The sequence below is a fragment of the Pelophylax lessonae genome (assembly GCF_965119305.1).
Source record: "Pelophylax lessonae genome assembly, chromosome: 3".
NCBI classification, from domain to species: domain Eukaryota; kingdom Metazoa; phylum Chordata; class Amphibia; order Anura; family Ranidae; genus Pelophylax; species Pelophylax lessonae.
Window position 1 is genome coordinate 41,256,806 of NC_138770.1, and position 16,882 is coordinate 41,273,687.

The 16,882-nt window shown below is 43.6% G+C and overlaps 1 protein-coding gene across 1 annotated transcript in view; it reads left to right on the forward strand.

The window, feature by feature from the left end:
• The window catches only part of LOC309550683 (uncharacterized protein), a 3,164,715-nt gene that overhangs the window by 545,129 nt on the left and 2,602,704 nt on the right, over positions 1-16,882 (forward strand). Inside the window, exons 13-14 of the mRNA XM_082251018.1 lie at positions 9,394-9,621; positions 10,385-10,520. Of these exons, the coding sequence (XP_082107144.1) occupies positions 9,394-9,621; positions 10,385-10,520 (364 nt within the window). The remainder of the gene's footprint in view (positions 1-9,393; positions 9,622-10,384; positions 10,521-16,882) is intronic.

Sequence of the window (16,882 nt, forward strand, 5' to 3'; positions counted from 1 at the left end):
AGTGGGCCTCAAAAGGGCATAAGAGCATGCAACACTAACATAAGTCCCAGTCACATAGGTGGACATTAAGTAGATTTCCTAATACAGCCATGCAAGTAGGGTTGCATTGCTCACAACTGCCTAGACTGCTTTTTCAGAGACTTCTGCAGCTGTACTTATTTTGAACTTGCTTTAGGGTGCCAGCCCCCAGCTACCTGGGCTATCCTTTGCAGCCAGTCCCCTGAAAAAGAGAGAGACAGTGTTCCCTCTTAGGACACTACTACTTAAGTATTTACCTTAATTTTTAGCACACGTTCTACATATTTTGTTTGCCAGGGACTCTTTCCCTTTGCCATAACATTGTTTACCTCCGCCTGGTGGGCAAATGTAAGAATTGTCGATGGTATTTCTGGTACCCTGTTTGGTTTTTTTTTATAACCCCCCAGTTTAATACTTTTATGTTTCTGTCCTGCATTCAATTAGTAAAAGTCAATTCCACATCAATGTGTGGCTGGTCCTTTGCTGATACCTCTACACAACACTTGGCTTCCTACAGCATCAGCAATGTCAGACAACAGTGAAGGAAATGGTGCAATGGCAAAGCCCTTTGGTAACCCTCAACAGGGGGAAAGGCAGCTGACTACAACTTTCGACACAGCTTCTTTGTTTCTGAAGTTAGTGCCCCAGCTGCTGTCTTTATTTTCAGGTCCAAAAAAAGAACTGGACAATTGGATCATGACACTGAATAATCTGAACCGATCATACAGGATTCCTTCCAATCAACAGGTAATGCTGGGTATTTAAACTCTGAATAGGAGAGACAAAAAAATGAATTCTATACCTCCCAGGGGTGGACCAAGACTCCCTAGGCAAGATAAGCAACGACCACATCTGTCCTGAAGAGTCTATCATGTATTTTTCTTTTTTGGGGGGGGGGGGTATAATGCGTTTTGCGTGTGAGGTACCCTCGTAATTTACATACCAGACTTTGATTTAGGATAAAGGTTTGCTATAGACTTTGGGATGAATACTTCTTTTTTGGAAAGTAAAACAATTTACAGCAAAATTGCAGCTAAATGCAAAGAAAGCATGCATTTTCAACCAGTTCAATACCAGACCTTTACTTTTATTGGGGGGTATACATTCTGACTTGTCAGGAAAAGGGTGGGGCAGCAGGTGTGCAGCCTGACTGAACAATACCAGAACACATGCCTTCAATATAGGGAAGGTACCTTGTTAATAAGGACAAAGGACTCTTACCCGCATCACAGGCTGGTGGATCTGGGGGTTGGGTAGTTTCCAGAATCGGGAAGCCCCCTTTAAAACCATCTGTAAATAAAAGTCCTTTATTAACACAAAAAGTATCACAATGTAAATCCACCTTCAATCACATTGACCAGTAATGCAGATCTTCATCAGTCATAATGAATGATGATCCTAGATTGTAAGCTCTAACGAGCAGGGCCCTCTAGTTCCTCCTGCTTTGAACTGTATTGTAACTGTATTGTCTTCCCTCACATTGTAAAGCGCTGCGCAAACTGTTGGCGCTATATAAATCCTGTATAATAATAATAATCCTGATGACCTATCAAAAGAAAAAATGGCATCTGTGCATGACTTTCCAATTGTGAATGACGTCCCGTCACGAATGAGCCGTCACAAACTGTGAGCCGCTAATAGGTGACAGTTGCATCCTTCTCCACACACAGGCTTAGCACAGACAGGAAAGAGAAACAGATTAGGAGGTAGTAGTTAGGACTTCGCTTCCTAGAGGGGTTCATGTCTTTTCCAGCCACTGGATCCCTCTCCCCTTCTTCTGATCCTCCATCAGTGTGCAGACTCTCAGTAAAGGTCAACTGGCAAGAATTTGCGAGACCACTCTCTTCACTCAGGTGAAACAACTAGAGGCAGATACATACACATAGGTGTTGCATCCTTTTAGGTAGATGCTAGGATAGTTATGTGTTAGTGTTGTTTTTGATAGGTAAATTTAGTTACCACACTGTAGTCCAGGGGTCGGCAACCTACGGCCCGCTAAATGTCCAGCCCATCAGTGCACGTGATGAATTCACGTGCACCCGGCCCACTGACACTTTAGGTAAGAGCAGGAAGCTAAATAAGAACATGGGAGATACACACAGCAGCGCTGATAAGACAGCAGGAGCTTCCAGAGTTAACTTTCCAGGTGATTGGTTGCTAGGTGGCCCTAGTAACCGCCAGCTTGGTAATATAAAAAATTTACTCCGGAAGCTCTCGCTGTCTTAGCGCTGCTGTGTGACTCTCCCATGTTCTCAATTTAGCTCCCTGCTCTGCTTCACGCCGCTCTATCTCCCTCTCTGCATGGGGCAGGTTAGGAAAGGGCGGGAGGCTGTGTAATATGTAGGGGGGGACTATGTAATATGCAGAGGGGGCTGTGTAATGTAAAGGGATCCAGAGGTACGGGGGCTGTGTAATGTAAAGGGGTCCAGAGGAGACATGCTGGAGCCGCATGACAGCAATGGAGAGGGTGAGTATAAGTTGAACAAACTAATCGCTGGGGGAGCTAAGAGCTTTGAGGGAGTGAACATCCATGCTCCCTCAGGGTGAACTGGCCTTGTATTTGTGAAACACCTTAAAGTGAGGTAAACCTGTACTGTTATTATTACTATGTTAGGATTAATATTATCTTAATTTATTAGCAGGTGAATGCGGCCCTCCATGCATTTATATACATTGAATCCCGCCCTTAGGTGGAAAAAGGTTGCTTACCCCCACTGTAGTCAATGTGGCTGTGATTGTTTTGGTGGAGGTAAAAGCACAGTTTGGCTCACTGTATGTACTCAGTGAGCTGCAATCATTTAGTCAGGCCTGATCTGTGTGCTCTGCTGCTGCTATTCTGCAGGATAGCTCCCTCTGTATTCAGGCAACTTGAGAAGTTTCTGGATGATAGGTGTGGAGCTATGCAGATAGCATTATGAATAGTGATGCAGCCCTGGCCTATCCCAGAGAGGCAGGCTTTGAAGGTGAATTGGGAGACTGTATTTATACTTAGAGCACACAGACATGAAGTGGTGTCAGATACAGACAGTAAATGATGTCAGATACAGACAAGAAGTTCTGGTTGAGAGGTGAGTCAGGAGGAAGTAGAGAGGAGACATTGTTGGAAGTGGCACCAGAGGAGGTAATAAGATCTTATTTTCTATTTACACCTAGTAACCCCCCCATCATGTCTGCCCTCTTCCTCCATAGTCACTGTGACGTCTTTTATCTCCAGCAGATGATGATACACACATATATAGTGTGGAAACCTAGATTAACCCCTTCAGGGGCAGAACAGTTCCCCACTTATGGGAACATTTACTTCATTTTGGAGCTGTCACATTTTCACCAGGAATGAGCTGAGCAAATCTGGGTTCCGTGAAGTCTGAAGACGTTTGGATTCTAAATCCAAAGCTAATTGAAATCAATGAGAGCTCAAACTGTCAAATTAAAAATGCCCATTTTCTGGACTAATTGCCAAAGGAGTGTTAAAAAGTAGTATGGAGGGGGGCACTGCTGTGGGGAACATGTACCAATGTAAAAAAACATTTTTAAAGAGTTCCATTTTATCGGGAGTAGTGATTTTAAAAATGCTGAAAATAAAACATTATAAATTGTCAATTTCCTTAAAATAATATGCCTGGGGATGTCCTAGTCCTGCCTGTGAAGGTGATATATCTGTGATGCACAGAAAGGGCTGACATTTCATTGCTGGCTTCCAAAAACAAACTGTCAGGAAGGACATTCCAGCAGACAGAATGGCTCTTCTAGACAGTCTCCTGTGCATAGGCACAGGCTAATCCGTATTCCTGTTCGTACTAATATAGAAATTGTGCAGGTGCTCGCACACAGGGGGATCTGCTGTCTCGAAATCAAGCAGGCTTCCACTGGAGTTTCATCACCTCCTGGAATAACTTTACAAGTGAAAGATGGACTGTTATGGTGCAAAGATAAAATATTTGTATCAGAAAATTTGCGTGTTACTGTTCTGGGCCTGTGTCATGACCATGAATTAGCAGAACATTTCGGAATCAGCAAAACTACTGAGATGACACAACAGCCTTTCTGGTGGCCTAATCTGGAAAAGGACTGGAAAAGTTATGTTAAGGCCTGCTCCACGTGGATTCGGAATAAAAGCAACAGGACCAGAGCATGGGGTCTGCTTACACTGCTGCCGATTTCAGACACCCCCTGGGAGAAGATATCAATGAACTTCATTGTAGAGCTTCCTCAGTCAGAGGGTTACACTACCATCTTTGTGGTTGTAGACCGGTTGACAAAGATGGCACACTTTGTACCCATGAAAGGCACAACGCCAGCCTTGGAGACAGCACGAGTATTCATTAAAGAAATAGTATGACTCCATGGGATTCCTGCTAACATCATGTCCTATCGTGGGGTCCAATTTACTTCCAGATTTTGGAGGGTGCTGTGTGAAACCTTGAAGGTTGAGTTGTCATTCTCCTCAGCTTATCATCCACAAACTAATGGTCAGACTGAAAGAACCAATCAGACCTTGGAGCAATATCTACGTTGTTTTTCCTCTTTTTCTCAAGCTGACTGGGTGTCATTACTGCCGTTAGCTGAATTTGCTTATAACAACTCAAATCATTCTGCTACTAAGCAATCTCTGTTTTTTTGCCAACCACGGATTTCATCCGTCCTTCTTGCTCAACACAATTCCTGAGTGCCCAGTTCCTGACATTCAAGATACAGTGACTTTCTTCAGTTCCAATAAATTGTTACAGGAAGCAATGGCCAAGGCACAGGAGGATAATAAGAGGCTCTTTGACAGGAAAAGACGGGGAGAGTTAATCGTGGAACCTGGTGATCAGGTATGGTTATCTACAGCAAACTTAAAGTTGGCCTGTCCTTCAAGGAAACTCGGACCTAAATATGTGGGGTCATCATTACCCGTGAAATGAAGGATCAATGACGTTGCTTATGAATTAACATTGCCAGATTCCTTCAAGGTTTACCTCCATCTTTAATGTAACATTACCGAAGCCTGCTATTTCGGATACTTTTCCTAACCGAAATACTGGTCCATCTGAGCCAGAAGTAGTTAATGGGGAAGAGGAATATGAAGTTGAAGCAATTCTGGACTGTAGAAAAAGAAGGAATCAAATTCGGTACCTGATTAAAATGGAAGGGGTATGGCCCTGAAGATAACTCGTGGGAGCCTGAAAAAAAATATCAATGCCAAGAGACTTATTTAAGTGTTCTGTTGTGCCCACCCAGAGAAGATGTTCCAGTTGGGCATTGGGAGGGGGCAATGTCAGGAAGGACATTCCAGCAGACAGAATGGTTCTTCCAGACAGCCTCCTGTGCATAGGCACAGGCTAATCCATATTCCTGTTTATACTAATAGAAATTGTGCAGGTGCTCGGGCATGCACATATTTGTGCACATGTGCAAACGTCTATTGCTCACATGCACACATCTGTTACTCGCATTGGCGTCAAGGGGGAGCCTGTGCTATGTTTTAGTGCTGCCTTGTCTACAGCATTCCCTGTATACCTGCAACCTGTTACTCTGCATCGGACTACTGTTAATGACCCGGCTTGCTTTGACTTCTCCTGAACCCTGCCTGCATTGACTTCAGCTTGCTTTTGACCATGCTTCTGCCTACGCATCTGCACCTGATCTGTCTGCCTGTGTATGATCCGGTTTGTCTGACTCTGCTCCTGTCTCCACTGCTGCTGGACTGCTTGCTGCAAGCCCCTGCCAATGTTCCACTTGTGTCCATCCGGCATTCCTGCTCCTCTGCGATCTACTGATGCCCTCAGCCTGCTTCTGTCTCCTGCTCATTGGTGTCCATACGGCACTTCTGCGCCGCTGTGGTCCACTGAGGGTCTTCCCCTGTTTGATCCTGAGAGTCCGTCCAGCCCGGCTGCAACCAAGACCAATAGGCACTCCTGCCACTCTGCGCTCCTGTGCCACCTGTCTGCTCTACAGGGGCCCGGAGTCAGAGGTGTTAGAGAGGCCCTCTTCATCGTTTCAGGCTCTTCCACCAGGTATGTGACACAAGCACACAGAACCCCGTAAGTCAGCTATGTATTTTGGGAGAACTTTAGAGAGATTTGTGGGGCCTGTGTGCATTTTTTTTTTTTTTGCTTCTTTTTATAAGAAGCCAGCAATTAAATGTAATTTTCCAGCAATTTATTTTATATCAATTTTACCTCTTTGCAATATATCATATCGCAGAGCAAGAATGAAGACCATATTTGCCTAATGTCCCCCCAAAATACATACCAGACCCACCCTTTGAGTGAAATGCAGAGTATTATGGTTTAAAAATATTTTTTGATTTAGCTTGAACCCATGTCAGTGGAGAACCTGAACCTCATCTCTAGTTTGTATCCCTATGATATATAGAGTACATACACAGCACAAGGCCATGTGCACACATTTCTTGGGACTGCAGTTCCTATGAGCTCCACAAGTTGGTGATCTCACTTATATTGTGGGGATGCAAACCCAGACAGTCTCTATGGTATTTACAGAAAGGAAGTTCTTTAGGAGACAAATAACCCCCATTGTTGATATTAGTAAAATTTAAAGTAATACTCATCAGCGGTGTCAGTTGGATTAAATCAATCCTATTTTTAGATGTCAGTGGGATCAAAAAAGTCCCATCATTGATGTCAGTCAGATTAAAAAAAAGTCCCATTGTTGGTGTCAGTGAGATGAAATGGGACTCATCATTGGTGTAATTGATTAAAAAAAAAAAAAAAAAGCCCTATCGTTGCTGTTTATAAAAAAAAGAAAAAAAAAGTGATCCCACCTTTGGTGTCCGTAAAAACAAAGTGTATACCCAGCCCAGCATTGGTGGTCAGTGGGGGTACTTACCTGATCACACACTCCTGCTGCCTCTCTGCTGATGTCGGAGTTAGGCCCCCCTTCACACTTGTGCGACCTAAAACTTACGCAATGTTAACCGTGATTTTGACTGGACTTGTAGCAATGCCTATGTCTATGGACCTTCAAAACCATTAAAATCGACCCAAAGTAGTGCAGGTGTTCTAAAATTTGGTCGGACCTGTGAAAAAATCGGACCTCGTCACTTCCGGTCATGAAACAGCTGATGGGCGTCTCAAGTGCGCATGCGCATAAGACAGTATCTTGGTTTGGTAAAATTATAACACATAGCGGGCAGTTGCCTGAGAGGAGGCGGGGCTGAGGTGGGACGGAAGACACTGCCGCGTCATCTGCAGAGCTGAATAGAGGAGGCGGGACTTCATAACATTTAGTATTTCTATAATACAAAATATGAAATACTAAATGTTATGAAATCCTAAGGATAAATAATACGATAATTACTAAAGATAATAAAACAGAAGGAGTCGCTTAAGCCCTGCATCTATTACACGGCCGTGCCTCCGTCCCGCCTCCTCTATTCAGCTCTGCAGATGACGCGGTGGTGTCCTCCGTTGCACCTCAGCCCCGCTTGCTCTCAATCAGCTGTCCGCTCTCTGTTATAATTTTGTCAAACCTCAAAAAATGTCTTCTGCGCATGCGCATGGACGACTCCATCAGCTGTTTTTGTGATGCTCTGTCCCCGGAAGTGACGAGGTCCGATTTTTTCACGGGTCCGACAAAATTTTACAACACAGGGACTACTTTGAAGTCGTTGCGACTATCTCACACTGACACAGGAAGTCTCTATGGAAAACAGGAAGTGATGTCAGGTACAGACAGGAAGTGATTTCAGGTATAAATAGGAAGTTCTGGGTGAGAGGTGAGTTGGGGGGGGGGGGGGAGTAGAGAGAAGACATTGCTGGAAGTGGCAGCAGAGGAGGTAATAAGATCTTATTTTCTATTTACACCCAGTAACCCCCCCCCCCCCCTCATGTCCGTCCTCTTCCTCCATAGTCACTGTGACGTCTTTTATCTCTAGCAGATGATGATACACACATATATAGTGTGGAAACCTAGATTAACCCCTTCAGGGGCAGAACATTTCCCCACTTACGAGGCCGGACCATTTTCTTTATTTTGGAGATGTCATCTTCTCACCTTAGCAGTCTCTTGTAATGAGGAAAAGGATTCATATTTGGGTTGTACTGAAATTCGACCCCAATTTCCAGGATTTGAATGTTGGTTTAATCTTTGGTTGAATAATATTGGTCACCCATAGATTGACAGGAATCCATTGAGGACTAAATTGTCTCCTTTCAGGGTCTCCATGCAGCCATCTTGGTTAGGACAGCATCTATTTTGAATACTGAAATTCTGTGTGATTTTGGCAACCATCTTGGACACAGAAGTGATTATATATCACTCTCTGGGTATTTTAGGTGCAGCCACAATGTGGGGATAAGAGAGGGACAGAACCCCTCTTGTCAGGGAGAGAATAGGTGTAATAGCAGGAAAAGGAAGCAGTTGCGGAGGGACGGTGCAGGTTTCTCTTAAAGGGCAGAACCCTCGGTGAGGGATGCATGGTGCAACAACAGTCCCATCCTTTTCCCTCTGCAAGTTCAGTTGCTGCATCATACCCATGGCTTTTTTTTGCCAGAAAATAGGTGTAGGAACTCACACCACCCCCACCTGAAGGGTGTGTGTTGTGTCAAATGGTGGGAGGGTTTAAAGGGGAATTGCTCAAACCAGGAGTGCATTACGCACAAGGTGCAGTGTTCACGACACAGGGTGCAAGGATTAGAAGTATGTTACGCACAGGATACAGGGCTTAGGAGTGTGATCGCTTAGTTCTACCAGGAGGGACTCATGTGGCTTGTTAATCTATTTAATAACCAAAGGTGGTCGTATACATGAACCCATAAAGGAAGCCATGCTTGGCTAGATCATGTTGTATTTTTAATGTTTTATATGAATTTAAATAAATTCATGGACATATAAATATAATTTGGCACCTTTAAAGTCCCATATATGGTGGATTTGTTTTGATTATTATCCATTAACAGACAAGGGATGTGTCTGGATGGTGACTGTATGATTGTGTGTGTCAGGTTCCTATAAGGTGTCAGGATGTCACTGTCTATTTCTCCATGGAGGAGTGGGAGTATTTAGAAGGACACAAGGATCTCTACAAGGACGTCATCATGGAGAATCAGCCGCCCCTCACATCACCGGGTAAGAGGAGAATTTATTGTAAAGGAGAGAGCAGTACGGAGGATCCACCTAGATCCCCCATCATCTGATAAACTCATAGAAACAATGTATTCAGTCAGTGTGTGTGTTTCCTACAGATGGATCCAGTAATGGGAACCCACCAGAGAGATGTCCCCGTCCTCTGTATTCCCGGGATTCCACACAGGAAGGTCACACCATCCCTCACCATCATCAGGTAGATGAGGAACAATCACTGATAGTATCATTAGGATCTGTAAATTCTCTGCATTGTTACAATTGTTGTCATTTTTATTTTATATTTAGAGTGGAGACCTGAGAGATTCTAAAGTTGATATTAAAGAAGAGATAAAAGAGGAGGATGATGAGGACGGGGTGATGGAGGAGTCAGAGTTTCTAAAAGGACACAAAGATCTGTATCAGGACACCATGGTGGAGCCATCCAGCTACAGAAACCCACCAGAGAGATGTCCCCATCCTCTGTATTCCCAGGATTCCACACAGGAAGGTCACACCATCCCTCACCATCATCAGGTAAATGATTGATAATTATTGGTAGTTATGATTTATAAACAGCATGTATTTTACAATGAATGTTTTTTATATATTCAGAGTGGAGACCTCGGGGATTATAATATTGTTAAAGAAGAGTATAAAGAGGAGGATAAGGAGTATGGAGTGATGGACGAGTTTTCAGAAGGACGCCATGATCTCTACAAGGATATTATGAAGGCGTCACCTAATACCAGGAACCCAAAAGAGAGATGTCCCCATCCTCTGTATTCCCGGGATTCCAAACAGGAAGGTCACACCATCCCCCACCATCATCAGGCAGATGAGGAGCAATCACTGATAGTATCATTAGGATCTGTACATTATCTGCATTGTTACCGTTGATGTCTTTTTTATTATATATTCAGAGTGAAAACCTGAGAGTTTCTAAAGTTGGTATTAAAGAAGAGATAAAAGAGGAGGAGGATGGGGTGATGAAGGAGTCAGAGTTACTAAAAGAACACAAAGATCTGTACCAGGAGACCATGGTGGAGTCATCCAGCCTCAGAAACCCACCAGAGAGATGTCCCCATCCTCTGTATTACCAGGATTCCACACAGGAAGGTCACACCATCTCTCACCATCATCAGGTCAGTGGATTAGGGGGTCTGGAACATAAAGTGATTGAACACTCTGACATGTGGAGACGATGTGTGGACTCTACAAGATGATATTTTCTATGTGGTCTCACATCATAAATACTTCTATATTACAGATGTATTTTTCTGCCATTCTGTTGGTTTAGGGTGAAGATCTGATGAACATGAAAGTTGAGGGTGAAGTAGAAGAGACGTATGTGAGGGATGATCAGCAATATACGGAGGAGGCTGGAATGACGAGGACATTCAAAGAGGAGGACACTTCTACAGAGATCAGCACAGGTGAGCCAGAATATTTCCTTCTGTTACCTTTTCTCTGGTACTGCACACTGATTGGTCCAGAGTAGGGCGGGAGACCAGTGATATCAGCCAATAATAGGTTGATAATAGTCACTGATACCCGTCCTGCACATTAGATCTTCTTTTCGCTCAGATAAATCCCCTTGTCTGTGCTGCAGACAATTTATTTATTCATAAATAATTTATGTAGATTCTGGGGTTCAACTGGCACTTTTAGGCCCGGTTCACAGTTGTGTGATTTCAGATGCGCCTTGAGTTGCACAAATTCGCATGACAATTGAAATTCCATTATTCTCTATGGTGCTCATTCACACCAATGCAGCACAGCAGAGCGCATTTTTGGAAAAGGGTTCTGTGTTACTTTGGCGTGATGCAGCTATAATGTTGGCCCCAAATACTTCATTTGAAATGCACCAAATATGCATGAATTTTTGACATGTGTTTTGCCACATTTTTTGCAGGTTGTTAAGAGCTACACCTGCTGATGTCATTGGCACTCTCTGGCATCCTAGCAACCAATGATTTATCCCTGTAGTGAGTCGGGAATTTACGACCAACAGCAGAATGTGAGCATAGGATGAAAAAATAAAAAAAGGGCATAGGGGTTCCTCTACAATCCATATCAGGCCATTCAGGTCTGTATGGATTTTAAGAAGGACCCCAGGCTAAAAAAATTAAAAATAACATAGGGTCCCACCAAAATCCATACTAGGCCCTTAGGGGCCAGGAAAGGGGGATGGGGCGAATGTACACCCCCCTCAACCATGCCCTCAACATGGGGGGGGGGTATATAAGGACAAAGATTACTTTCCCATAACACTGGCCTAGTGGTTGTGGGGGGTCTGTGGGCAAGAGGGCATATCGGAATCTAGAAGGCCCCTTTAAAAATGAAGGTACACCCAAGATAATGACTCCTCCACTGAGTACCCCTGTTAGGTAAATAAACCTGCTGCCCCCTGATGTCAAACTATTGTCAGTCGTGTCATCCAATGATCAAACAACATACATTTCTGCGCTAATAATGAGAAAATCGGAACAATGTACACGTGATGTGAAGGAAAGCAGCACACAAGGACCTATAGAAAAATCCAGCATGGAACTAAACAACATAAAAGTATAGCGCTATCCAGAGTAAGTTTTTAAATCATAATAAACAGTGAACAAAATATAGTAAAGTCCATGTGATAGTCCTTAAATGAATAAGGAAAAAATAATTGTGTAGAAGAAAAAAGGAACCACAAGTCCCAGCATGCGGATTCACTCCAGACTTCTTAAAAAGGAAGGATCACCCGTGAAAGGCACAGGACACCACTTAGCAGCTTACCAAAAAGCATGGGCCACCCAAACTAATGGAGAGGCCACTGAGCGCTTGATATATATAAGGAGACCGCCAGGTATCACTTTCATGGGGTGTGGTGTCACTCTCCTAGAAAATTATGTCAGGATGGCATTCACAAACGGATAATGTGGGGCCACATGCATGAAAGAATATATAGGCACATAGCGTGATACAGTCAAATGATGCAGATCTACGTCAATCATGATGAATGATATCTGTCAGCCCTTGAAAGGAAACAAAATCATGACCATAAGTCCGACCCTGTTGCTCACTTGCTGCAAATGGCAGCTCCTAGGCCCTGCAGCTGAATGGAAACAAAGAGGTGGGATCTCTTGGGTGACATCATTGACCAAATATGGAAAAGGCCATATTTGGTCAATGATGTCATGGGGATCCTAAACTACATCATTGACCTAAAATCATTACTGTATGTCCATAATTGGTCAAATATGACAACGTGGTGCCCCCGCCTATTCAGTTATATTCAGCTAAGAAGCTGTCATTTCTGAGGAGCAATTGTCGGGAGTGGATCAGGTCTGCGTTATTTTTATGGGGGGGGGGGGGGTCATTGAGAGTTGTTCATTGTGATTGACTTGTATTGGCTTTGCTCGATGACGTGATGGATTTTCATAATAGTACATTTATTGTATAAAGGATTTATCAAAGTGTGTGTATGTTTACTTTCTTTTATTTTGTGAATGAGTAGGGGTACTATATAGGGATGCACAGATCCGATATTCGGATCGGATATCGGCCCCGATACGGGCAAAATAGCTGGATCGGGGGATCGGTAAAATTATAAGATCCACGGGCCGATCTGGTTTTGCTCTTTATAGCTTGTGAGGGAGCAGAGAACAGCTGTCAAAGAAAAAAAAAAGAGCCTCCTGCAAATGCCTTTCAACTCTCCCAGTTAAGTAAACAATGATTACAATGTATCTTTGTCTGCCGGAGGAGGGAAGTTTAACCTCTTAAAGACTAAACCCATGACATTTTAGATTTTGAATGCACAATTGTTATAAGGTATCTGCCGATACCGATCCGGAAGTATTATTTTGTTATAAGCTCACAAAACAGTACTTCCGGATCGGACTCGGGATCGGCGATTTCACAAAGCAAAAGATCGGGATCGGGACCAAAAAAGTTGGATTGGTGCATCCCTAGTATTATATATCCCCTACTTTTTTATGAATGGGGATGGATATCTTGGGTTCCCTTATTTTAGGATGGCTTCCAGATTCTGATAAGCCCCTTACCAATAGCCCCTGTCTGCCGGAGGAGGGAAGTTTAACCTCCTAAAGACTAAACCCATGACATTTTAGATTTTGAATGCACAATTGTTATAAGGTATCTGCCGATACCGATCCGGAAGTATTATTTTGTTATAAGCTCACAAAACAGTACTTCCGAATCGGACTCGGGATCGGCGATTTCAGAAAGCAAAAGATCGGGATCGGGACCAAAAAAGTCGGATCTGTGCATCCCTTATACTATATATCCCCTACTTTTTTATGAATGGGGATGGATATCTTGGGTTCCCTTATTTTAGGATGGCTTCCAGATTCTGATAAGCCCCTTACCAATAGACCCTAACAACTAGAAATTTTTTTTTCCAAACACCCTCCAGAAGCCTAGGTCTATGGTAATTTGTTCTATGCTAAAGGGTCTGCAAGTCGAAACTTTGAACCTTCTCATTATCAGAGATCACTTGAGCCAGTGCCTAGGCTTGTGGTTTTGTTGGCTGTTTAAATGTAGAAGTGATCTGGGAGGGAAGACTAAAGGCCCTTTGACTAAAAGGGGAAAGTGTTCCAGCTGGTGGGAAAATCCACAGATAACATCTGCTCACTCAAGTCTAAGTGAACAAACCCTCTCGTATCTATTGATCATGTTTTTATATCTTTCAAGGACACACCATTGATGAACCCTCAAAGTATCGTCTCACATTATCTCGAGGTTGTAAAATGGAGGATGAGGACATCACAAGAGATTGTGCAGGAGAAAAGACAATGAGCTCAGCTATGGATGGAGGACTTCACAGTGTGGATAGACCATCAAATCCCTCTGACTCTGAGCAACCTCGTACTGTGAGGGATGGTGCCGGAATTCAGGAGGAGGAGAAATTTTCCTGTCCTGAATGTGGGGAAATTTTTAGCTCTGAATTAGGTCTTACTGTACATCAGAGATCTCACACGGGTGAGAAAGTCCATTCTTGTTCTGAGTGCAAACAATGTTTCCTTCATAAATCAGAATTTGTCATACATTGCCGATCTCACATGGGCAAGAAGACAAATTCTTGCCCTGAATGTGGGAAATGTTTTACACGGAAATCATTTCTTGTTAGACATCAGAGATCTCACACAGGGGAAAAGCCGTATTCCTGTCCCGAATGTAGGAAGAGTTTTACAAAGAAATCTAACCTTGTTATACATCAGAGATCTCACACTGGGGATAAGCCATATTCCTGTTCTGAGTGCGGGAAATGCTTTTTACACAAATCAGTCCTTGTTAAACATCAAAGAACTCACACAGGGGAGAAGCTGTATTCCTGCCCCGAGTGCCAAAAATGTTTTTCAGAAAAATCATGCCTTGTTATGCATCTGAGATCTCACACAGGGGAGAAGCCGTACTCTTGCCCTGAGTGTGGGAAATGTTTTTCACGATTTTTCTATCTTTACTCCCATCAGAAGATTCACACAGGTGAAAGGCCATATTTATGCCCTGAGTGTGGGAAATGTTTCTTACGCAAATCAGACCTTGTTATGCATCAGAGATTTCACACAGGGGAGAAGCCATATTCCTGCCCTAAATGTGGGAAAGGGTATACAAAGAAATCAGACCTTTCAAAACATCAGAGATCTCACACAGGGGAAAAGCCATATTCCTGTCCTGAGTGTGGGAAATGTTTTTCACAGAAAACAAGCCATGATAGACATCAGAGATTGCACACGGGGGTGAAGCCACATTCCTGCCCTGAATGTGGGAAATGTTTTAGATGGAAATTCCAATTTGTTAAGCATCAGATATCTCATACAGGGGAGAAGCCGTATTCTTGCCCTTAGTGCAGAAAATGTTTTTCAGATAGTTCACAACTTGTAATACATCAGAGATCTTACAGAGGGATGTAGGGATGAGTTGAACATTGCTGGTCTCAGTTCCCAAAAGGTTCGCTTTACTGCTTCTAAGTTCTGAATGTTAATCTAAACCCCCACGGAAGTCAATAGGAGCAGAATCTGTCAAATCAATTCATTCAATTTTTAAGGCGAATAGTTAAGAAATTGTTAAAGGGCATAGAGAGCTGGGCATTGCCCTAGGCCGGAGTGATGGCGAACCTTTTTGAGCCAGAGTGCCCAAACTGCAACAGGTGTACAGAGCAGTGTGTCCGAGGTCATTTGATTGTGTACAGAGGAGGGGAGGGGGGTTGGAGGACAGAACCATATGTCTGATCCCGGGAGGAGATTACACAGGGTCGGCTACACTAATTGGCCCACTAGGAATCCCTACCCTCCCTGGCAGCGCCCCCTCCCCTCTCACCTGTGCACCTCGCTCCATGCCCCAGTAATCTCCATTCTCCAGGGGCAGTAGTGAGCACTCTGTGCTTCACTCTCTGGTAGGATAGTCAATAAGCACTCTACTGCACTCTCCAGTCTCTGAGCATTCTCTCGCTATATTGTACTCTTCAATAGATCTCAATTATGCTCTCCCCAGCAGGGAATAGCTCAGTCCTTTCTCATCCCTCCCAGCACTCTGTCCATCTCAGATGCAGCTCTGACAGTACATATTTTAGTTGTCATGGTCTGACTCCCCAGGCACATGTCTCCCTGTTGTCCTCTTCCTGGTGTAGAACTTCCTATTTTTCCCTGAGCTCACCTTTGAAAGTTCATCTTTCAGCTCCTGTCCAGTCTGGTCGGTGTCTCCTTTACTCCCCTCCTCCAGCCCCCCTCCCTTTACCTTCTTGGTTAGTCTCCAGTCCCCCTGGTGGCCCCTTCTTGGCTCTCTTTCCACACAGTTTGGATAGAGTCTAATGCAGAGGATCAGCCATACCTGCCCAGTGCCCTCAGCACCTGCAGCGGCTGCCCTGGGCAGCGGAAGGCTCCATGCTGCAGTCAGTGCTCTGCTTTCCACTTCTCCTCTCCTCGCTGTACTTGGAATACTTCTGCGGTGAAAGGCTGCGGACTCTGCACATGCGCACTCTACCCTCCTCCCCTCTGTGAGTTGGGCTCTGGCCTACTGTGCTACGGCTGTGTCAGTGGCTGGCTCAGCACACCAATCACGGGCGGCCTGGATAGAGGTCATATGACCCGGGTAGGGAACCAGAGACTTGGCTTGCGTGCCCACAGAGAGGGCCCTGTGTGCCAGCTGTGGCACGCTTGCCCTAGGTTCGCCATCACTGCGCTAGGGGATACCAAGATATATACCAGGAAACTACAGACCAGTCAGCCTAACATCAATAGTTGGTAAGGTTTTGATGATATGTGAAACGCGTTGGCTTCTTGGAAAAAACAGCAAAGATATAGTGATTGTTATGTCACTATCATACAATGAGAGCAATGTATCTTGTTTTTTTTTTTTTTTTTTTTAAAAAGTGTTTTCTTTTTTAAAAGCATTGTGTAATAAATTTTGATATTTTATCATATATGTACAGTCCTCCTTTGGGTACTAGTAAAGTCCGACCTTCTGCCCAATTTTTACCCTTCTTTTTGTGATCAAACAAAAATATTTACAAACTCTGTCCCTTTATGTTTTTCAGTCACTCTTTTTTGATGCTGGAAACAATATTACTAGCAAAGATGACAATAAAAATTGTAGAAAAAAATAAACATGTCTCTTTATTTTCTGAAGCCAGAAATATAACAGTAATATTCAGTATTAAACAAGTAAACCATAAAGGGTTCAGGGTTATTTACTAAAAGGTGAAATGCAGGAGAATTTAAAACAAACAATAAAACAGTGAAACAGTCCAACTAAAAAAAAAAAAAAATAATAATAATGTTTGGGGGTTCTGAGTAAT